This window comes from Boleophthalmus pectinirostris, unplaced genomic scaffold, assembly GCF_026225935.1.
Source record: "Boleophthalmus pectinirostris isolate CB_2022bp ecotype Guang Dong unplaced genomic scaffold, ASM2622593v1 HiC_scaffold_6, whole genome shotgun sequence".
Taxonomy (NCBI): Eukaryota; Metazoa; Chordata; class Actinopteri; order Gobiiformes; family Gobiidae; genus Boleophthalmus; species Boleophthalmus pectinirostris.
Genome location: NW_026571447.1, coordinates 26,373,815 through 26,397,612, shown reverse-complemented (window position 1 = coordinate 26,397,612; position 23,798 = coordinate 26,373,815). Strand labels below are relative to the sequence as shown.

Below are 23,798 nucleotides of genomic sequence, written 5' to 3'. Positions count from 1 at the left end.
ATATTATATCTAATAATAATATTCATAAGATAATATTACCAATTCATATTTTTGAGGTGGAAAATGTTTAAACTAGTCCTGTGTGAACGTCAGAATACTGGTGTAAAGTCAATACAAAGTAAGAACCATAAAGTGTTAAAAATTGTTGAAAGCACTTTGTGAATCAGCATTTCAGATTCATGCAGCTAAAATCTGGAACAGTCTTCTTGGAGATGAGACTCTGCTCTGACAATGTTTAAATCCAGGCTCAAAAAGCTTCTCTTTAGCTGTGCATGTTTTATTCTGCACACTTCTCTCTTCTCTTTTGAAGTAAATTTCATGATGATTATTTATGTTGTGATTTGTTGGTATTGTGATTTTAATGTCCTTATTCTGTAAAGCACTTTGAACTTCTCAGTGTATGAACTGTGCTATAAATGAATCATAATATATTCAAGGCTTGTGTTATGTCACAGCAGTGAAGACATGCCAAAGCTTTCTGATGTAAAACTACAGCATGATGTTATAGATATGAACCTTTTTCACATGAAAACATAATTATACATTTAAATTGTATATAATTATATGTCATTGTAATGGCATGGAAATTCACTACGAATATTTGAGGCTGAAGCGTCACAACAGCAGAACAAGCTGAAAAATCTAACTTTTGTTACAGCCAGTTGAGAGAAAAGCACAGACATACAGCGGGAGTATTTCAAGATGGATTCTTGTGAGTTTATGAATTCATAAATATCATGGGGTTCCATCTTGGTGCACGAGGTTACACAAAAACAACTTTGTACTGTAGATAAAGAGCTCTTTACAATAAGATTCTTCCACTGACTGACAATAGCTGGTCTACACTGCTTATCAAAAAAAAAGAGTTAATTCTACCAAAAGCTTTGACCCTAAACAACACAGACACAGGGGCACAATTAAATATTGGCAAAATATTTGTTTTAATTTTAGAAAACTAATCAATTTAACAAATTTTTATGTACACAATGTTTGACAAAAGAAAGCCACATAGTGATTTAGAAATGTAGAGCACACAGGCCTACAGCCAAAAGCTTCTGAATCACTAACTACTAATGGGTTCACTTTTGGGAACACCTTTACTGACTGGCAGGTTTACAACAAATAAGAATTGGAAAAATAACTTTTAAAAGCAGTGGTCTTGTCAAATGTGTCAAATTATGACAAGAGTATAAATAATTTAGCTCACTGTACAATACCTATATAATAAAAACAAAAAACATCTCTTCTCAAACAGAGAACAGCTCAAAAGTTGGTCGCCTTTTGCTTTTCTAGATGTCCTGTAGGAGGCGCTCTCTCCCAGCCCTGCCGGATGCGTGTGAGGGTGCGGTTCACACAGGGCAGGAGCAGGATGGCCTTCAGCACCAGCACCACAGACGGGGTGATCAAACACAGCATGTACCCGGGCGGGGTGTACCACTTATATGTGGAGCGCGACAGGAGCTTTTTCCAGCCGTAGATGTAGCAGTGCGCAGTGCAGATGAACAGAGTCAGGTAGCCCAGCTTGGACTGAGGGAAACAAAGGGAATGTTACTTCAATCAGGTGCCCTCATGTCCTGGAAAAACTGGAAAGTAATTGCCCTGCTCTGTTTCCATGCATGCAAAAGAGAAATAGTACAGTCAAGTATCCTGGAAAATATTAATTTATTTTGTCCTTGAAATAGTCTCCGCCCTTTGCTTTGATGGATTAATGAATGTCAGATTAGTAGAGATTGCCACTGCAATAAAATACTAAAATAGTATCAAGTTTTTGAAAAAAAAAAAAAAAAACCTCCTCTAACGCCCATCAAAACACAGGAAAATGTTTACAAAAATTCTTGGTGGAGGTCCCCTAAACCCCCTTTGCGCTTTACCTGCTAGACATGACCTACTTACATATTCATTTTCAATATGTTTGGATTATACATGTTGCAAGTTATACCAGAAAATAGAAAATATTTTTGGTAACATGCATTTGTAAATGGACTATGCAATCATACCATAACACAGAGAATATTATTTGCCTTAGTGTGGAATTAATTTGCAATTTGTGGACAGGTATTGCAAGACTTCATCTTTATTCGAAAATATGTTACAAAAAGTGTCATGTGTTTGCAGACTGTGTGATTAAATAATTCAAAAAGGAAAAGTTCTGGAAAAGTATTTCAATGATATTGTATTTGCACTATATGTATTTAACCAGGACCTTATGGCTTAAGCAGACTAGGGTCCCACAATATTAGTCAAAACATTGTGTAATATGGGTACTCTAAGGTTAAGAACTCACTAATAAATATTGGCAGATATTATGGCCTGTCTACGTTTTGGCTTTTGGAGTTTGTGGCCTGTTTGTATCATTTAGAGATCGAGAGAAACGGCACTGTAATGTCAGCCTTGGAGCCTGTCATTGTGTTAATTACGTTGATAATGTTATTTCAATTACAATTTACAATTATAGCTGACTGTAATTGCACCATAAAGCAACATTTAAATCATTATTGTGCAGTGAGGTCATAGTTTGAGAATATAGTCTTCTCTGGCAGTAACACTTGAAATAATGGGCAGAATTTACAGTCTAGGGAAACGTAAACCTTTGCCAATTTTTTACTTCACAGCTACATTTTTTAAATGAGCTTGAATAGTGCAAGGACTTTAACTTTACTTATTCATTTAAAGGCACAGAAAATATTATTGATATAAACAACAATATCATTTATATCACAACACAGGACAAATCCAGTATTGGAGTCAAATATTGTTACTATTAAATCATTACTAATGGCCCACTACAGCTATAAAATTACAATTTAAAAAGTACATTCCCTTTAAAAATATATATTTACTGCTGATATATGCAATTATATTTGGATAAACCGGGAGAAAATGGATTAATTGATGGATGGATTCCAAGTACTTAAATCATTTTAGGCCCTGATATAATAAATATATATATAATAAATGACTCCTGAATCCTTATCGCAGCATGTTGTAACTTGAGATCATAAGATAAGCTCGACTTAGGCTTGCTTTTTCCATCTGAAGTTTGCCCTTTACACAATGTGGCCCGTGACCCGTATTAACAATTTTCTGCCTGGGGATTATAACCTGGCACCATAATTCTATTTAATGAATAACTTAACATTTAAAGTCCAGCTCGCTCTCCACTCCTAGATCCTGAGTTAGCCAGCTAGTTAACTACGCTCACGGGAGATAGTGCCATTGACATATTACCTCAACATCTCAGTGCTAAAACATTGGAAAGACTAAATAAAGATTTTCTCAAAGGCACCAAAAGTGTGTGAGCTGATAGTGACGGACAGCAGTGGTATGGAAACAGACATAGAAGTTGGGCCGTACACTAACGTCTTGAACTCTAGACGTCTTCAGGAAAAAAAGTTGGGATTTTTTGTTTTTTGTCCTGGTTCAGTTCTGGAAGCTTTTAGGCCTAGATAAGTTCTAGTTTAGACCTGGTCCAGCTTTTCCAAAAACATGTACCATAGGCCTTTAGTACCATAGATCTTTGTTTTGCAAGTCTCGTGTAAGTCTCAAGTCTTTGACCTCAAGTCCGAGTCAAGTCCCAAGTTAAATACAGGCAAGTCCAAGTCAAGTCTTGAGTCACTGGCCCATAAGTCCAAGTCAAGTCCAAGTCGTCTGCTTTAAGCTTCAAGTCATTTCAAGTCTTTAAACCAAAGTACCAAATATACCTTAGATTATTGCAATTTATATGACTTTTAAACTAAATTGTACTTAAAAAAAACTCATGGAATATTTGTATGTGAGTATTTATATAAGAGTTGTAGAAATGAAAATTTTTCCTTTTTAAAATTCTTCACAAGATCTTGGTGTGAATCATTACGGCCAGAATAGAAAGAATTAAGATTTAAAAGTGCTTAATAACAGTTATTTTGTCATGTAGTCTGTACTGAAATGGAAGGATCATGTTCTTTGTAGTTCCCTGTTTTACTGTATTGTACTGCATATACTGCATTGTACTGTATCTTACTGTAGTGCATTTGAGTATCACAGTACTTCAGTTACATCCAGTAACAAGTAACAAACAATCAAGTAACAAACAGAAGTGGGAGGGACATGTTCCAGTTTGTTCCTGTAAAATTAAGCACTGCATGTATCAACTGTAAAGAGAAAAGTGCTTTCAAAAAAGTAAAAAATATTTATTTCAAGTCTTCTCAAGTCAGAGGGCTCAAGTCCAAGTCAAGTCCCAAGTCACTGACCTTCAAGTCCAACTTGAGTCCCAAGTCTTAGTCCATGTTATCAAGTCAAGTCTCAAGTCCTAAAAATAGTGAAAATAGTGTGTGGCTCTGGTTTATTCTAATTTAGACCTGGCTGGTTTAGACTTTGAATATTAGAATTATTATAATAAAATATCTTTGTATTTACAGCTGAGCCTGTGTCACGGGCTCCTTTAGGTTCAAAACTACAGCTGCTTAGCCAGATTATACTTTCTAATCAACAGCTTTGGAATTTATGGCCAAACCAAAATACCTTTAAAAACTACTTACAGCTAAAATATACATTTAACATTAAGAAAAATCCTTGAGTTGACAAAGTTATATTATATTGAGGTTAAAAACAATTAAAAATCTCTCTTCCTATTGCTGGGTTTCAGAACATCATAACTGCAGATTTTTGTTGTAATACAGTATGCTCTTGGGTCTAGTCAATAATAGAAATGATCAGGTTCCATATTCCATAATTCATCTTTCCAGTATTTCATGACAAAGTACAGTGTAAGCAATAGGTAAATAGATATCATCGCAGTCTACAATCCAAAAACCACCTACATAGTTCATATCACCAAGCCCTAATTTATTTCCATACACAAGCACAATCAGATGTTTTGTTCCTTGACAATGCCCATAAAACATTTCTGATTGTGAGCAGTGTAGTGACTAAGATCCTGTCATAAAGTTGTACAGATGTCTGAGCAGTCCTGACCTGGATGAAGTTGAACTCCCTCCAGCTCAGAGAGGCTCCGACTGAAGGCAGAGAGGTGATGCCCAAAAGCACGAACAGGAAGAAGCCCAGGATCCCCAGGCCCATCAGGGAGTCTACGGCCCACGCCACTCTGGTGTCGAAGTAAAACGGAGTCGTCTTGTTATTCTTCAACTGGGAAAAAAAAAAAAAAAAGAACAGCAGGAGCATGAGAGAGGGAGATGGACAACCAGAAATTTAGACTCGTCTTCTATAATTCTGCTAAATTATGTAGCATTTTGTCAGAAAAGGGTCATGTGTGAATGAACTGATTTTGAGCGGGCAGGACTTATGCTTAAATAACTGGGATTAAACAAGGAAGTCTTATGTGTGAGGCCAGCAACTTGCAAGAGGGTTTCATAGTAATACTGGGGCAAATAGGATTTAGTCCAAATATTGTCACATACATTCAGTGGATATTTTCAAGTGTGTGAGGTGTGATAGTTGTTTAATGCCTGAAGTATGATGATAAAAGTGAAGGAAAAGAGAAGCTGAGGTGGTTGATGGTTCACCTGCTGGGGATACAGAAGAGAGTTGTGCTTGTGGAACAGGATCAAAGTTAGATCATTGAAATAAATAAATACAAAAAACAAACAAATAAATAAATAAATACAATAACATTTTTAAAAAGTCCTTTGTAACAATCACTTGACCATATTATTTTTCCGCGCTCATAGATATAGGTTTAGGCTCTTTCTTTGATACTGATAACAAAATTGCATTCAGGACAGTGTATGGGAGTGTATTTACCGTATTTTTCGCACTATAGGGTGCACTTAAAAGCCTTTAATTTCATCAAAAAAATGACTGCGCGCCTTATAATCCAGAGCGCCTTATATGTGAATGTATTGGGGTGTCTTAGTACAACTTTAGTAAACTACAGAGCTGCACCACTTGCAGCATTATGGCTACCATAGTCAGGAGAATCGCGAAGTAATACATACTGTGATTCCTTTTAATATCAAAATGCACCTGTCAAGAGACACGCTTACAACACGGACTTTAAACTCAAGGCTGTTATAAAGTTAAACTGCGAGCTGCGAGGGAGAAAGTAAACACACTTTCACCAAGACAGGGAGACAGCGCCGAGCCACTTACGCCACAATCTGCCAATAGATCGTGGATGCCTGGGCTAAGGATCAGTATCAACTGTGGTCCGAGCTTTCACCAACACCGGAATCATCACTGAACTGCCAGGTAATAGTAATGACACTGACTCGGATAATGACGAGAGGGATGCGGGCGTGCTGGACGCCGTAATCGCCCAACGGTTTGAACAATTATGAGTTACTGTGAATACTCTAACAATTTAACGGTCTCAGACAGTATTTTTTTTATGCGTTACAACTGAACAAAGTTGAGTTATTGTGAACGCATTAAATAAAGTTTGACTGACTTTTCTAACTGTTGTGCTTTGTTTAATGCACCTTATAGTCTGGTGCAGTTTATATGTGAAAAAAGTTTGAAAATAGACCATTCAATGACAGTGCGCCTGATAATCCAGAGCACTGTATAGTGCGTAAAATACGGTAAATGTCTTCTAAATGGCACTATGCAGTTGGAGAAGCTTCATAAGTTTGTGATGAGTGTGAGCCAAACCTCATTGACCACTTGGGTGATGAACCTGTGTCTGGCAGAGTAGCGGATGGGGAGGACAAATATGTAGAGGACATGCATCAGGGCGCAACCAAGAGCCAATACACCAATCTGCTTCCTGCACAGCATCCAGCGGTCCAGCCAGTTCGGGAAGCGCCTGCAAATGAATAATTTAAGACCAAAGTTACTACCACAGTCTTGTACGGTGTTCAAATCAAGCCTTGTGTATAATGGCCACTCTTTACGTGAGTGGGCTGACCAAGAAGGCTCATGCACTGATCAGAAATGAAAATTCTGCTCAACATGTCAGACATTTGAATCACTTAGACCGTGGGGCCCAGGTCAACACAGCTTTTTAACCCCTTTTCAACTGCCCGGGCTACCTAAACTAAACTACAGGAGATTAGAACAGATGCAGATGTTTGTCTGACCTGTACTTGGTCCCTCTGTAGATCTGGATGAAGGCAGCAATAACCCCAGGCAGATAACACAGGGACAGCATGATCAGTGACACAGTGGGGAGGACCTGAAAGATGCCCAATAGGAATCCTGCTTTAATTCATTCACTGTCCTAAATACCCTTGTTCTTGTCTCTTACTAGGGACACTTAAGAATTTGTAGAAATGAATTTTGTGGGTGTCAGTTTGATAGTATTTGACAAGTAACCAAAAGGCTGGAGTTTTAAAGTCCCCAAGTTCAGTCTGATACTGTGTCTTTAAGCAAAACTGTAAATATGTATATTGAAGAAGCCGAGGCCACATAAGTTTGTTCCAGGAGAGCTGGTAAAGTTAAATGATATAGTTAATCAAAACTGATATTTGCAATGTGAATGTTCAGAAACAAATTCACTACAGTTGTAATGAAAATAGTAACAAGTACTTCAACCAAACGCAAATGTACATGATGCTCTTGTATCTTTGACTGTTTTCTGTGATTTTACTACTTTTTCTGTACTTTGATTACATCCAGGCTTATCACCACTCTTGTGCATTACCTTATTCGGCAGGGCAACCATAATCTTGAATGAGATGTCTTTTTTGTCCTCCACATAGGAGTAGACGACGTCTCTGATGAGCAGGTAGATGAAGAAGGCAGCGCCGAGGCCAGCAGCGATGCTCAGAGGCAGCCTCCACTCTGGGAAGAGCTGCAGCGGGAAGTCCTCCAGCTCCCGGGACGCACCCACACTGCCCCTGTCCACCACCCAAAGGCCCAGACGGGTGCACACCTCCGATACAGCCTGTTTAGCCTCGGCACTGTCCCCGCATATGAACGTCTGCAAGGGCACAGGGTTCGGGATTAAGATTAGACTAGATTAGATTTATTATGCTATAAACATACAGTATACAGATAAAAACACCAAACAAAAACAAATTTAACCCACAGGACTTGAGTCACTGCAGATAGGGCGTCGTTTGAGTCATAGATTTATAAGCAAATGTGTTTCTTAGAAGGATAGCCGTCTGTATTATCTCATTCTTGGAATTTTATATTAGACTAATAGAGATGTTAAAAAGGCTAAATGCTAATTCAGCCTTCATTCAAACAGATTTTAAATGTGAGTAATAAATCACACCACAGCTTTTTTGTTTACTTTTTATGTATATATTTTTTGTCAAAGCATTTTCATGGACGTTTGACACCTTTGACCAATAAAGTTTGATATTCCAAGCTTAATTTTCATCTCTTTGTTGTTGTTATGAATTGGTAATATTTTTAAGAACATTTTATTATTCCACTTGCAATAAATTGTGACTTGTTATTTCAGCCAGTATCAAACCTGGGTTCAAAATTGCTTTAGGAAAAAATAAAATCCAAATTCTCCCTCCAATTTTCAACAGTAATCTTTCTTTTTGGCTGAATGTAAATATCCAAATTTATATTGAAGATTTTTCTGGACAATTCTACCCACCCCAATATGTAATCGCATTTTTAGATCCAAATGTGCGGACTAACCCTTTTTAACACAAAACAATTGAGTAAAGAAGCAAAAAATTAACAGACAGATGAGGAGAGACTGAGGAGAGATGAGACAAAGAGAAAGAGTGGAATGAGAGAGAGAGATGGGAGAGAGAGAGAGGAGACATAGTGCGAGTGCGGAGAGAAAGAGAGGATAGGAAAGGTAAAATGAGAAAGAGAAAGAGATAAGATAAAGAGAGAGAGCGGAATAAGAGAGAGAGGACAGACAAAGAGAGACAAGTGAGACAAAGCGAAAAAGATGAGACAAAGAGAGAGAGAGAGAGAGGAGAAAGAGAGAGAGATGAGACAAAGAGAAAGAAACAGAAAGATGAGAGGAGATAAAATGAGAGGAGAGAGGAGAGTGGAATAAGAGAGAGAGGTGAGGGAAAGAGAGAGAGAGCAAAGATAGGTACACAGTGACATAGTGCAGAGGAATGGAGCACTTTCCCTCAGGTGTGGACATAGAAAGAGGTGAGACGAAGAGAGAGAGCGGAATAAGAGAGAGAGAAGTGAGACAGAGAGAGAGAAAGAAAGAGAGTGAGAGATAGACACACAGTGTAGAGGAATGGAGCACTTTCCCTCAGGTGTGGACATAGAAAGAGATGAGACAAAGAGAGAGAGCGGAATAAAAGAGACAAGTGAGACAAAGAGAAAAAAGATGAGACAAAGAAAGAGATGAGGAAAAGAAACGGAGAGAGAGAGAGAGACAGAGAGAGAGAGAGAGGTACACAGTGACATAATGCAGAGGAATGGAGCACTTTCCCTCAGGTGTGGACATAGAAAGAGGTGAGACAAAGAGAGAGAGCGGAATAAGAGAGACAAGTGAGACAAAGAAAAAGAGAGAGAGAGACAAAGAGAGAGAGAGAGCGAGTAGGCAGACAGTGTAGAGGAATGGAGCACTTTCCCTCAGGTGTGGACATAAGTGGAGCAGGCAGGCTCCATGTCTCCTCACATTACTGCACCACAGACACACTAAATCTCTATCACAATGTAAATGACCAAGACCTGGGCCCGATGTCACTGGAACCAAATCACTGTCCAGGGAAAACAAGACTTGTACAAACACCTGACTGTATACATCAACTCTCAGGCTGCGGCCCATTGCTCTGTGGTCACTGTTATCAAATTAAAATATTCAACCAAATTACAGTAAAAAAAAAACAAAACAAAAGAAAACAAAAGAAAAAAGTGCATTAAACAACATTTCCAGTAATGCTTATTTCCAAGAAGATGTTATTGCTTTGCCTGGAATGTTCAACTGAGATCTATCTTCGTAAACAGATTACGTCATTATACACCAAGTTACAGGTCAGATCTGTGGAGATGTGAGATCACTTACAGAGAGAATGCATTTTTTCAAGGTATTTTTGATTTTATAAGTTGTTGTTTTTTTTGGTGTTTTTTTTTTATTGCTCATGGTATTGTTTTGTTGGCATCAATTTAAAGAGAATGACAACAACAACAAATCTGAGAATGAACATAAATACATATTTCTATGATTATTTGCCTTGTCTTTGCTGCACGAACAAAATAAGTGAGACAAAGAGAAAGAACCTGTGTTACTGAATAAATGCAAATGAAGTGCACTTAATGCTATACTGTGTAACATCCCAGGCAAAATAAGAACATCTCCATGGAGACAATGTAAATGTAAACTATTAATTCAACCTTTTGATTCATTTGAGTTTAGAGTATTATCTACAATGATTTCAATCCTTATTTGGCAAATACAGATACTTGGTACACAGCAAAAACTGGAGGATTAAAATTTTAGGGTAAAATATTTCAGAGTTGTTTTTAACACCCAAAGTGTTATTTTAACTATTTGAAAGTTAAATGGGGTTTGAGTTGGGGTTATTTGTTGATATGAGTTAATATGGTTGAGGTTAATTCAACTTCTCTTAGTGCTAATTTGGCGCTTCCCATTCACCACTTCAAACTCTTGCGAGAGAAGACCAGTTTGAACCAGTTTTGTTCATAATTTCATCTTAAATGAACTAAAATAAAGTATAAATAAAATAAAACATCTCTGTGTGTTGTTTAGCTAAATCAGGAACTGTACAAAGTGTTATCTGTTTACTCTCAAAACGTTAAAATAACTCTGGATTTTGGGGTTAAACCGGAACTTTGGTCCAGTGTTACTTATTTAACATTTCCAAAAATGTTAAATTATCTCTAGAACAGATGGGACTCATATAAACCCTGAGAAAATGTTAAAGTTGATTCTGTGAGTCAATTTTAACACTCCACTTTTTGCTGTGTTGGTTGATCTCTCCATAAAAACTAAAAAAATATTTTAGTAAATGCCTAAACACAAAATGTAACACAAATATATCATGTGGCCTACTAATATAAAAATGCAACATAAATACTTAACTCTATTTAGTAATTCAGCAAAAACATTGGGATGATCAGCGCAACATGTTTTTCTTGGTGCATATAAACATACTAATAGACATATTCAAATACTTGTGGATCTACCAGAGAAAAGAGAGCAGTGTCGTTATGTGAGTGTGTGTGTTTGTGTGTGTTGTGTGTGTGTGTGTGCAGTAGGGCTGGAGGCAGATCCAGGTTTGGTCTCCTGAGGTTTTGCGCGTGTTTGGAGTTGGAGTTTCTCTTTGTAGCTGTGAAAGGGAAGCCGCGGAGCTCACTGGTCTGTCTGACTTTGAAACCAGAGTGAGTTTGTTTATTTGCTTAGATGAGCGCTGCCTGCCTCCTCTTCATTGCAACAGTTATAGAAAGATGAAGATCAATAAGAAGCCGCTGAGCTATAAATTCCTAAATGATGCAAGTATTGTGAGGAAATGGGGCTATTATTAGAAAAGGTGTTGTTCCTCGTTACAATACACAGACATGCTCCATATCCCTGCAGCTAATAATAACACGACCAAAACAGGTTCAGGAACTCAGCCCGTATCTTTAACTGACAAATATGCTTCCAAATGCCAAGTATTTACCACTCTGCCGGCTGTAGCTTTTTGACAACCAATGCAAAAGCAGCTCAGCAATGAAGTGTATCCGCTCAAAGCTAAAAACAAGCTTGGTTCAATTGTACCAAAGTCATAGCCCTGAAACTCTAACCTGATTCATCAGACGGTTTCACTTCGTAGAAACTGTCTGACCTCGCAGCGTTAGGATTCGTTCACTCGACGGTAGGCCGGTACTTTTTTTTATTTAACCAATCGCTGCTATTTGGTTGTGACTTTTGTAATGCGCCGCTAACGGGGCTAACTGGTACATTAAGCTTTTCCCAAATCCTGTAGGAAGAAGGACAATAACATCTTTCCCCTTGATAAAATTTACCAAACATTCTCTTTGTTCCGGCTTTAAATCCTCGATCTCGGGAATTGTTGCCAACACAGAATGTATGGCTCGTCGCTGATTGGCTGGTGCTTGGACTCGCACGGGGTTTTTGCTGTCTAGTGTATTCTGATTCTTGACCTAGTTGCTGGAGACAAATTAAATTGAGCGGAGGCACTAAGGTGGCATCAGCCTGGCTACCAAAACTCACCCAGCAAGAACCAAAGAATGCTACATAAATTTGTGGAAAAAAACAAACAAAAAGTATACAAAATCATTAACAGTAGCTTCTCCGGCTGTAAAGTTGTTTTGTTATAACAGTCATATACATCTGATTACCAATTTTTCCAACACTTACTGCAAAATTTGTCATATTTTCACATAGTAATTGATTTAAAATGACAAGGAATCAGATTAACAGCAATAGTGCCTTTGGATATCTGAAAACACTAAATATATCTCCAGTAGGAGTGTGCAAAAATATCAAAATATCATATCGTTTAATGTGATGATACAGCAACGATATCGTGGGCTGCTGCACTGATATATCACCAAGAGTATTTTTTGGTACATTTTACTAAATTATTTTGTTACAGCACTACAGTTTTGTTGCTTGTTTAGAGAAAGGAAACTCGTTTATGCGACACATTTGACATTTTCACTGTTTTGATGAGTAAAATGTTTGTGTTTCATACAAACTTTGCACAAGAAGTGATTTAACAAAGACTTTTAGTGTCACATATATGATTTTGCCTTTATCTTTTTTATTGAACCGTATCAAATCGATTTAAAATATATCGCATTGAATCGAAAGTGCACTGTATTGAAAGATGTATCATATCATGGCCTATGTATCGAGGTATGTATCATATCGGCAACTTTTTAATGATACCCTGCCCTAATCTCCAGCGTGTTTTGACACAAGGACGTCATTACACAAGCTCATTGAATTTTTCATAATGGGCTCTGTTTAATTTAAGCTATGGATCATGTGTCTGCACTTGTGTCCTTAATAAATCAAGTTAAATGAAATAATTATACTGCTGTTCTGGATTTATGCTATGTTCTGATGTATGTTATTATTATAATGTTGTTTCCTCATCAAACCTAGAGCTGTGTTTTATTTCATTCACACAGACCTAGAATATTTAGGCTGAGTTCTTCTCTCAATTAGAAAACACTTGTGTGATGTTTTGGGGTAATACAGGAAGTGCTCCACTGTGTTTTTAAACTCCATACACCTTCACTAGAATCATTTGGATCATTCCTGCCCTAGAATTGCCAATTACTATGGAAAAGTACAAACTACACTTCATTACAAGTCAGATCTGTGGAAAGTCATCCCTATTTGCAGAAAGATTTTTTGTATTTTTGAGCAATAGAAACACCCGTCATGAATAAATGCTAGATGAATGTGTTTTGTTTTGTTCTTTGTTTCATTTGCAACATAAAACATGCATGCAGACATTGGACAGGACAACACAATAAGTACAATTTGGAACAATATAATACAAATACATACATTACCACAGCAGACAAGGTGTAAAGTGTGTGTGTGTGTGTGTGTGTGTGTAAGTGTGTGAGGGTTCAGCATCAATAAATACAAATGACTAATTGTGTATAGTTATGTAGAGATTCTTAGAGGGACAGTTCTGAATTTTGGACAAAGGGCCTCATTTCCTAGTGAGCCAGAGTGTTGGAGACGTGTGGAGACACTTTTTTAAATATTCCATCCAGTCCTTGTATTTGCAGAGGTCTCTGGTGCTAGGCTAGTGCATGTCAATGGCCATAGATTGCCTGCTATTAAAAACAGTCTCACCCACTCCACAAAACACCCGAAGCAAAACTATTATTATGCCAGACTGTCGATGTAAATGTCAGTGTTGATAGAATAATGTTTGAAATAAAACTAACCTTGCATCACATTAATCATCCCATGTTGAGGAACTATTTTCTTATATATCAGTCCGCCGCTGCCAAGCTTTCTATCAGGAAGTACAATTCGCTGCTGCTCAGACATAAATCCTTCAAATGCAAGGTTGGTTTTACTTACTACCAGCGACTCTGCAAATACAAGGACTGGATGGAATAGTTAAAAAAGTGTCTCCACACGTCTCCAACACTCTGGCTCACTAGGAAATGAGGTCCTATGTCCACAATTCCGAACTGTCCTTTTAACAGTGTATCGGAGGGACAAGCTCAATGTTGAGAATAATAACTGTGCAAGTGGGAAGAGGAAGAGGTGGGGGAACCTAGTTAATGAGTTTTTGGATTGGTGTTTAAGGCTCCCATTTCCTCATGTGCCAAAAAAAATCTTACTTTAAATGACAGTGTAAGAAAAATTTTGTTTGTTTGTTTGTTAGTTTTTTTCTAATATACAGTCGTGCATGTATGCCTAGTAGGGGTGTAACGATATCCAAGTCTCACGATACGATATTGTCACCATATGAAGCTCATGGTGCGATATTTATTGCGATATTTTGTGGAGGCTAACTGTTAATATGCTACTTTTTCCTCTTAAAATACTTCGACAAGATCCAAGAACGAAGACTTAAAAGTGCTTAAAACTGTTATTTCTTCTTGTAGTGTGAGCAAAAATTGCAAAGCAGACTTGTAATTCGATTAGGGATGGGCAAAAATGTAAAAAAATAAAATAAAAAATCACATTAATTGTATGAGTTCCTGTGATTAACCATGATTAATTACATGTTATATGCAAAATCAATAAATTTATTAAAAAGTAGCATATAGCGCACTTTTACTGGGAATGTAAACAAAAGTGCCATATATTTGTTGTGCAAACAGCATTTCTTTATACAGTAGCAGTGCACTAGTTTGTAAAGACCATGTTTATACTTCTGTCTTTGGAGAATCTTACTCAAAAAAAGCACCACTTTCAGTGCAGTTTGTCAATTCCTAGAATTTTACTTAATGAACTGAATTCAAAAGTAAAATGCACATAACCAGAAAACACTTTCAGTGCAGTTTGTCAATTCCTAGATCTTTTTTTTTTTTTTTTCTTTTTACTTTTCTGCACAAAGCCAGTTGCTAAGGCATACAAGAATATTATTATTATTATTAAGCATGCGATCGCTGGCACAGGCTTCTCGTGGAAGAACAGTGAGTCCGGGGGTGGGGGAAGAGGGGGTTGTGACGAAGAGCGATCGATCTCGCTGTGGTGTCCCCGAAAGTGTAATGTGCATGTGCAAAACGACGGCTCTGACACGTTGCATCTCACGTGGTTGGCCGAAACCTCGCTCCATTTGTTTCACTGAATGATTTGCATCAACAGAGTGTGTTGCATTTAGGTGATATTTCAGACTCGGGAAACTTCAGTGATAAGACAATTCAGCATTGCAGTGTTACAAATGACTTTGGCTGTGTTGACTGTGCCGTCTGAAGAACTTTAAAAAGAAAATGGCATTTAAAATGAAAATGGCCAAGTTAAAGTTCCTCACCCTTCTCCATGTTTGGAAAAAAAAAAAAGAAAAGTAAAAACTGCATTAAGGGGAGAAAAATTTACATGTTAACGTGCCCATCCCTAAATTCGATATATTGTGATGGTTCACGATATTATTGTGAGAACATAGACGATATGATATCACGATATTTCAGTTATTGTTACGTCCCTAATGCCTAGCTTTGTGAGGTGCATTAAAAACAGTGTGTCATTGTACGTTATACCATGGAACATTCCAGGCAAAGCAATATCATCTCCATGGAGACAAGCAGGCAACGGACCCTCCACCAGAAAAGTTGCACAGTGCACCTTTAAACTTTCAAAAATACCCAGTTTCCGCTTCACTCCACTGAAATCTTCTATTGAACTATGTCTCTCCTCTCACTCTCGCCTCACCTGTTTTCCTTGCAGCGGTCCATTCTGCAGCGTCCAGGCAGAGAGCGTGTTCAGGCCTTTCACCACCGCCGCTCCGGGGACCAGCCTGTACAGAACACACAGTCAACGCTGCGCTCCTGTCTGCACCGCCAGCTCAAAGAAAACCCCACAAAACGCTCCGAATCGATGTTCTCCACCGCTGCTGAAAAGACACACGGCAGGACGTCCCACAGGGGGCGCCGTAACCTTGTACCACCTTTTATTTCTGCACATCTAGGAGCATTTGTGAGCGCTTTCAGAAAATGATGATTGTTGATTCTCCAAACATGTTGAAAAGAGAGCCCCACTATAAGCTGTGTTTTTCTGACAATGGAATGGGTCAGTTTACCTTTGGAGATATTCAGCGTTGGATTCTGGATATATGTTTTTCTTCAAGTTGTTGCTGATGTCCACCAGCACCTTCAGACAAACAAGACAAAAATGAATCTACAGAACAGATTAAGACTAATTTTCATCAAGGCTTCTACAAAAACTTAAAATGGTAAAGATATTTCACCCTGTTCTGTTTTAAAGGTGCACTGTGTAACTTTTGTGGTAAGGGGCAGAGGTGGGACTCATTCTCAAGTCTTTGACCTCAAGTCCGAGTCAAGTCCCAAGTCACTGACCTTCAAGTCCAAATCGAGTCCCAAGTCTTATTCCATTTTATCAAGTCAAGTCTCAAGTCCTAAAAATAGTGACTCAAGTCTGACTCAAGTCCAAGTCACGACTCTCAAGTCCCCACCTCTGGTAAGGGGTATGCCACAAACTTGTTTCCATGGAGATATTATGCCATAGGTTTCACAGTATGGCATTAAACTCATCCATGGTGCATTTATTCAATTACTTGTGCTTTACTGCTTAAAAATACAACTTTCCCTGAGTCATTGTGGGATTGTTTCCATGGATTCAAATGAGTTTAATGGCAGACTCTACACCAAAAAGCTACACAGTGCACCTTTAAACTAATGTTGTTGTTTTTTTTCCTTTTCTGTTAATAATCCATGTATTTGATAAATTCATTAGTAACAGAAAACTTGCATGCTTAAAATACATTCATTAATTCAACTTAGCTCTAAAGGTGCACTATGTACCTTTTTATCCCCTTTTTGTCTCCATGGAGTTATTATTTTACCTGGAATGTACTCCCAGTATGGAAAGAACCTTATCTCAATGCAGATAATCAGGTGGCAGGGCGCCGTCAGGACAACTTTCAGATTAGATAAATGGAGAGGTGAGTCCTCCCCACTTACTGTACTGTAAGAATGCCCGTGTAACATGCCAGGCAAAGGCAATGAAGGGGAACAACACAGCAGCCCCACCACAGAAGTTACATGATACACCTTTAAATCTACTTAGATGCATGTAAATACAGGAATACAGTAATAGTAATACAGGACAAAGAAAAATCTTATCTTTCTTCCTCTTCTCACCTTCCCCTGCAGATGTGGTTCCATGTTTAGCATAAAGGCGTAGTGATCTCTGTGCACACATAAGAAGATGAGGTTGGCTGCGTTGGCTGCTTCTGCATGGCTCATCACCTGTAAACACACACATACAGATGTACACTGCTGCTCCTGCCAAACCTCCACAACTCGCTCATTTACCACAGAGATGAATCACATACCCGATTAAAGACAGGCTTTTCTGGTGGAGGGTCCGTCACCTTCTTGTGCCCATGGATCTAAATGTTAACGCTTTGCCTGGAATGTTCCACACTACGGCATTAAATGTATCTATCTCCATGGAGACGCCAAGTAAGTGACACCAACAGGCCAAGTTAATAGTCAGATTTGTGGAAAACAGCGTGAATGTTTTCCAATGGATTCTTACTGCATTGTATTTCTATTTCCAAAGTATTCTGATTCAGTGGAATAAATGTGCATTGATATCAGTTTATTGCCATACTGAGGAACATTTCAGACAAAGTAATATCAAATCCATAAAGACAGCAGGTAGCGGACCATCCACCAGAAAAGTTGCACCTTTTCATAAATAAATAATAGGGATGTAACAATATCCAAAATATTGTGATATTGTATCGTCACAGTCCTCACAATAAAATCGTGGACCATCACAATATATCAAATTACAAGTCTCTTTGCTTAAATTAAGAGTTATGGTGCAGCAATAGACATAGGGAAAAGGCAGAGGGAACTGCATAGACCATGATCCTTTGCTCAATTTCAGTGCAGACTACATGAAGAAATAACAGTTCTAAACACTTTTATGTCTTAGTTCTTTGGATTAAATCTTGTCAAGGCATTTGAAGAGGAAAAAGTAGCATATTAACAGTTTTGTTAGCCTCCACAAAATATCATAATAAATACCGTACCGTAAGATGCATATCATGAAAATATTGTACAGAGAGATTTGGATATTGTTACATCCTTAATCGTGAGCCTCCCCACCATATTGTGAGCTTTCCCACGATATCACAATAAATATCGTAGTGTGGGGCTCATAACATGACGATATCATATCGTGAGACTTGGATATCGTTACACCCCTAATAAATAACTAAAAGTAATCAAGGTCACCACTATAGACTGTATAAAGAAATGGACGAAGCAAATGTGACGTCACCCACAGCGTTCGGTGCCGCTCAAATGAAACTCGTGATGATAACGGTAACGGGGCGAATTAGGAGTCAGGCCCTATATGGTGAATAGGATTTTGTTGACGGACAAAATAGCAAAAAATAAATAAATAAATAAAATAAAAAAATACCAGGATCACATAGAACGGATTGATACAAATATTTTACGATCAAAATGACAAAGGCTCACAGCAGCAGTTACAGAAAGAAGGGTGACAATATTCCAAGAAGTGCCTCCATGTGAACTCCCTATTTGGAATGCCGTGGCTAGTGCATTAGGTATGTCCATTTTTATAGACAGTCTATGGTCACCACCAGATTTAGAAGAATCTGAACCACCAACTTTCTAGTTATAGGCTGAATGTGCTTCCACCTGCACCACTGTCACTCCTCTACTGCTACTTATAGATACCACTCTTGCTACTAGATGGATTACAGCTTCTTACTACTATTTTGGCACACGTTCATAGCAATAAACTTTCTGCTTCGTCATTTAAAGGTGTGGAGTCTGTGCGCCTACTGGTTTAATCACAACTCAGCCTGAGATGCCACTGCCTTAACCTGCACAGAGGACACAGAGTCTATAAGGTTTCATCATTGTCAGAATATGCACAGGTCAAATCTCATGTGAACCTCCAGAATTCCCCACACGGACTAATGATTGGCTGCAGGAGCTGGGGTTTACAGTGACGATTCAGATTAGAGAGACATTTTATTTATATTTAAGAACTGGAAACCTAAATGAGAGACTATTGTGAGGATATCTTCCTTCTGATTGCTTCAACAACTTGACCATCATGTTTAGAGGTTTTGTAATTAAGACTAAATCAGTGATACAATAAGTAGTGTAGTCCACATGTGGGCACTTCTAGCTCCTTCTGACTCTGGCTCCCATTGACTTACATTGGAATATTGTATCCCCTCTCTCTGTAAATGCTGCTGAGAGCTTTTCCAGTTGGGTCTGAAAAAGCTCGTATTCATCTTTTTTTTTTTTGTATATTTTTTCATTTAAAAAAATCCTATTCCTATAGAGTCTGGCTCCAAATTTGCTCCTGTAACCACTAGCATCGCTGTGGTCTAATGTGAATTTCTCGACTCTTCAGAGGCTGATTACTGTGATACTGCTGAAACTCAGAAAAGTCTATCACACCAAAATATAAAGCTTAGATATGGAACTTTTCAAAAATCACTGATAGCTCTTGCCACCAGAGTGATATTGAAATTATATGCCCTCCTTTTAAAATAGTATGCCGCTTTTTCTTTCTTAGCTCTTGCAGTGTCCCATGCACCCTCCCTTCCTCCACCCTCCTCTTCCTCCATGTGCGCTTTACCTGAGCTCCCTGTGGTATGGGCCCACAGCTGTCTGGTCTGCGGCTGCCGTACACCACTCTGTATCCAGACTGGAGCAGGCGCTGGCCCAGGGAGCGCCCCAGGTCCCCCGTCCCAAAGATACACAGAGTCACCCCAGCTGCTCCTGCACCCATGGGACCCAGAGGAAGGCTTCCTGACTTCATCTCTTCAGACCCTGCACTTGTCACAGTCATCACCACACTTGAATGTAGTCAGTGCAGAATGTGGCGTTTTTGTTGAGTATTTTATGACACTGGATATTGGCCTGATGTGAGGCCAACCCCCTTATGCAGTAACTATAAACCTCTTGACCTCTCCGTGTGTAATAAGTATATGTATTTATTGCACTTATCATTATCACAAGTACAGGTGTGTGCAGGCGGCACTGTCTCCCTGTTATGTTTATTTGACTATTTTATTTTATTTTAGTGTCTCTAAAGTTATATAATATATAATTATAATTACGGTTATATTACCAAAATATAGTTTTATAATTCCCAGGTGTGATAAGAAATAAATAAACATATTAAAATGTTATGTATGTTCCAACTTTTCTTCAGCTCATAAACATTTTCCAAGTGCCAAGCTGATTTAAAGTCCTGTTCTCTAATCAAGCTTTAGCTGATCCAAGTTGACCTTAAGTATTAGTGACATTTACTTTAAGTTTCAAAGTTCAGCATCTTCTCATTTATTTTGGTGAGAGTAACTTGAGAGTAATGCAGTAGTAGTGTAATGTAGTGTAATGCCTTACAGTTTAAATGCAGTAATATTGTAATGTAATGAATTACTTTAAAATGACAGTAACAAGTAATAAATAACACATTACAGTTTTGAAGTAACTTGCCCAACAGTGAAAATAATAAGTGATAATAAAGTGACCTTAAACAAACTAGACAAACTACCTTCTTCCTTCTCCCGTCTGACCACTCAAACAAACAAAACAAACAAGTTAAGTAAATAATTCAGACTTATATTAACTGAAATGTGAGCAGCCAAATTAGAACACAAGTCTAAATAAAGGAATTAAATGATGTGTGCTGAAATTAACTTAATGTAAATGAAGTGAAATGAAATATTACTAACACTGTGGAGTGGTGGCAGAAGTATCCACCACCGTTTTGCTCAAATACATGGGAAAAAACTGGTACTGGCCCTTTAATTTGTGCCTAATATAGATTTTCAGAGCTTCTTTTATAGACACCAAGAGTGAACTGCTGTCTCCCCTTCGCCACAAAGTCAGACATTTAGCAGAATAAAAGAAATGAAAAAAAAACTTGCCTTATTCTATTTCTGTGTCTCCACTGTAGACATGATGCCGTGTGGGAGATCCTGGCTCACAGATTTATTATCATTTCAAAACGCGCTGTTCCAAAGCAAATGACGGGGAAGAAAATGTTGGCAAATCCAGTGCTCGTGTCCCTGTGGCCCAAACATGTGCAGAGCTGTGACACGGGCCGAGCACTGAAGCACGAGTGATGGGCTCCCTGCGCCGCTGTGTCCGTGTGTGTGAGAGGGGATTCAGCACATTGTGGGGAATACATTCAGTTCATAGTACAGGAAAAGATGTATTGTATCGTGATCATAATATTATTGTGAAATGTGAATATACTTTTTGGCACGTTCAGTTAATTCAAAGAGCCCATATCTTTTTTTTCTGATCTACAGTATGTCACAATGTTGTTTCCTCATCAAAAACATATCTGAAGTTGTGTTTTGTTTCACTCACTCATGTTTAACACAGAAAATCCTGCATATTTACGCTGAGTTCTTCTCTCAAACAGAAAACTCTCAGCTCCACCGTGTGCAAATTTGTCTGATCTGGCCAAGAGTTAAAAATTTATATGAGGTTATTCATCTTGTTTTCAGATTTATTATCTACTTACTAGACCAGAGACGGCATAATTCTAGTCTAGAGGTAGTTTATTTTAAGATAACGTGTCAAGTAAAATTATTTTGCTGCACGGACAGATAATTCCACTACATTTAATTCATTTTTTTCTTATAGATTTAAGTGTTTATGTCTTGAATTTTGGCCAAGCTTTTTTGCAGTGTAATAGACGAAGAGCTAGGCTGTGTTTTTAAACTCTATACACCTTCACTAAAAACACACACACACAAATGTAGGTAGTTTCAGCCCTAGAACTGCTGATCTTTACTGAACAAAAGGAAAAAGGTGGCTGTTGACTTGAAAACTACCACTTCATATGTGAATTAAGTGTTTTTGATGACCTACAACAGTCTAACATGATTTAAAACTCACAAGAATCTATTTTGCATCAGATAGGACCTGTGAAACAAGAAATGCCCATCATGCTTTCATTTATTTACTAGCCAAAATAACATTTTATAGAAACAACCAAAACCAACCCAAGTCCAGGACCTAAAAAAATAAAATAAAATCTGCCTTTTTGTCAGTTTTACTTTCCAAAAACAGTGCACTGTCAAATGGAGAACTTTGTGTTGTTGTATTTATTTTCTTGCAATACTGATTACTGCGTCAGCCAGTATTGCAAATAGTAAAATCTAGCTAAAATGAAAGTTTTATCTTGATTTGAGTACATTTCAGTGCAAGTACAGTTATGCACCAGTGGAACTTTTGTACAACTGTTGTAGAAAAACAAATCTTTTCAAACAAAAAACACTTCATCATTTTACCCGCCAAGCTGAATCTTCTCTAATAAAGAAGAAAAAAAAAACTTAATTTAGGTATTACTTTTTGTACTTTGGTGACAAAAACATATTTTTATTTTCCATGAAGCAGGAAGTGCACAGTTAGCATGCTGGTTGCTGTTGGTTTTCTCATTGAAACCGAAAGTGAAACGAGCTTGAGGAATTGCGGTGAATAATCAGGACGCTAGGAAGGTAAGCGAGGAAAAACTTTGGACCAAAATCAAGAACAGCGCCAACATAATGTCCTCACGAAGCACAGAAACCCCAAATGAGTGTGTGTTTAACGGCTGCGGGAGGAGGAAGAGGAGGAAGAGGAGGAAGAGGAGGGAGGGGGGGGTCAGGAGGTGTGATGTGTGTGGGGGGTAGAGGAGTCCCAGCTGTGATCCAGGGCAATGAGGCAAGGGCACAGGAGGCTAACAGAGAGCTCCACAGATCTCTATGCACCTGGATCTGCTCAAGTGTCACAGCGTCACGTCGCACTGTGGACTGTAGAGTCACAAAGGTTTACTGCAGGGATATGAATAAAGTCATGGGCAAGGTTTGGGTTTAGGTGAGTTTATTTGCCATTTGTAGTTAAAAACACATTTGTGAAAAAAGCTAAAATTATACAGCTATGAACAGTGGTGTAGTGGGGATTTTTCAAGTGGGGGTATGCGAGTCGTGATCAAGACTAAACCAGGACTGAACCAGGTCTAAAACAGGACTAACCAGGACTAAACCAGGACTAAACTAGGAGTAAACCAGGTCTAAACCAGGACTAAACCAGGATTAAACTAGGAGTAAACCAGATCTAAACCATGACTAAACCAGGACTGAACCAGGTCTAAAACAGGACTAAACCAGGACTAAACCAGGACTAAAACTAAACCAGGAGTATAAACCAGGTCTAACAGGACTAAACCAGGATTAAACTAGGAGTAAACCAGATCTAAACCATGACTAAACCAGGACTGAACCAGGTCTAAAACAGGACTAAACCAGAACTAAACCATGACTAAACCAGGACTAAACCAAATCTAAACTATGATTAAACCAGGTCTAAACCAGGTCTAACCAGGACTAAACCAGGTCTAAACCAGGTCTAACCAGGACTAAACCAGGACTAAACTAGGAGTAAACCAGGTCTAAACCAGGTCTAAACCAGGTCTAACCAGGACTAAACCAGGACTAAACTAGGAGTAAACCAGGTCTAAACCAGGACTAAACCAGATCTAAACTAGGACTAAACCAGATCTAAACCAGGACTAAACCAGACTAAACCAGGACTAAACCAGGACTAAACCAGGTCTAAACCATGACGGCTGCCCTTTGCCCTGTGGGGTGCGGAGCTCTGCGCCGGTCTCCTGCGGTAACCCTACATGGGTGCACCTCTGGGCCCATCCCGACATTCAGTCCTGGTTCAGTTCTGGTTTAGTCCTAGTTTAGACCTGGTTTAGATCTGGTTCATTCTTGGTTCAGTCACCATTA

At 38.4% G+C, this 23,798-nt stretch overlaps 1 protein-coding gene across 1 annotated transcript; it reads right to left on the bottom strand.

The window, feature by feature from the left end:
* Positions 1-1,263: 1,263 nt before the first annotated feature.
* LOC110171518 (metalloreductase STEAP4-like) lies at positions 1,264-19,855 on the bottom strand. Its single transcript, XM_020937233.2, has 9 exons — positions 19,643-19,855; positions 17,146-17,253; positions 16,065-16,135; positions 15,698-15,782; positions 7,580-7,858; positions 7,017-7,111; positions 6,589-6,742; positions 4,954-5,124; positions 1,264-1,527 (listed from the first exon to the last, which is right to left on the bottom strand). The coding sequence occupies exons 1-9, from the start codon at positions 19,853-19,855 to the stop codon at positions 1,264-1,266; spliced, it is 1,440 nt and encodes a 479-aa protein (XP_020792892.2).
* Positions 19,856-23,798: the final 3,943 nt, after the last annotated feature.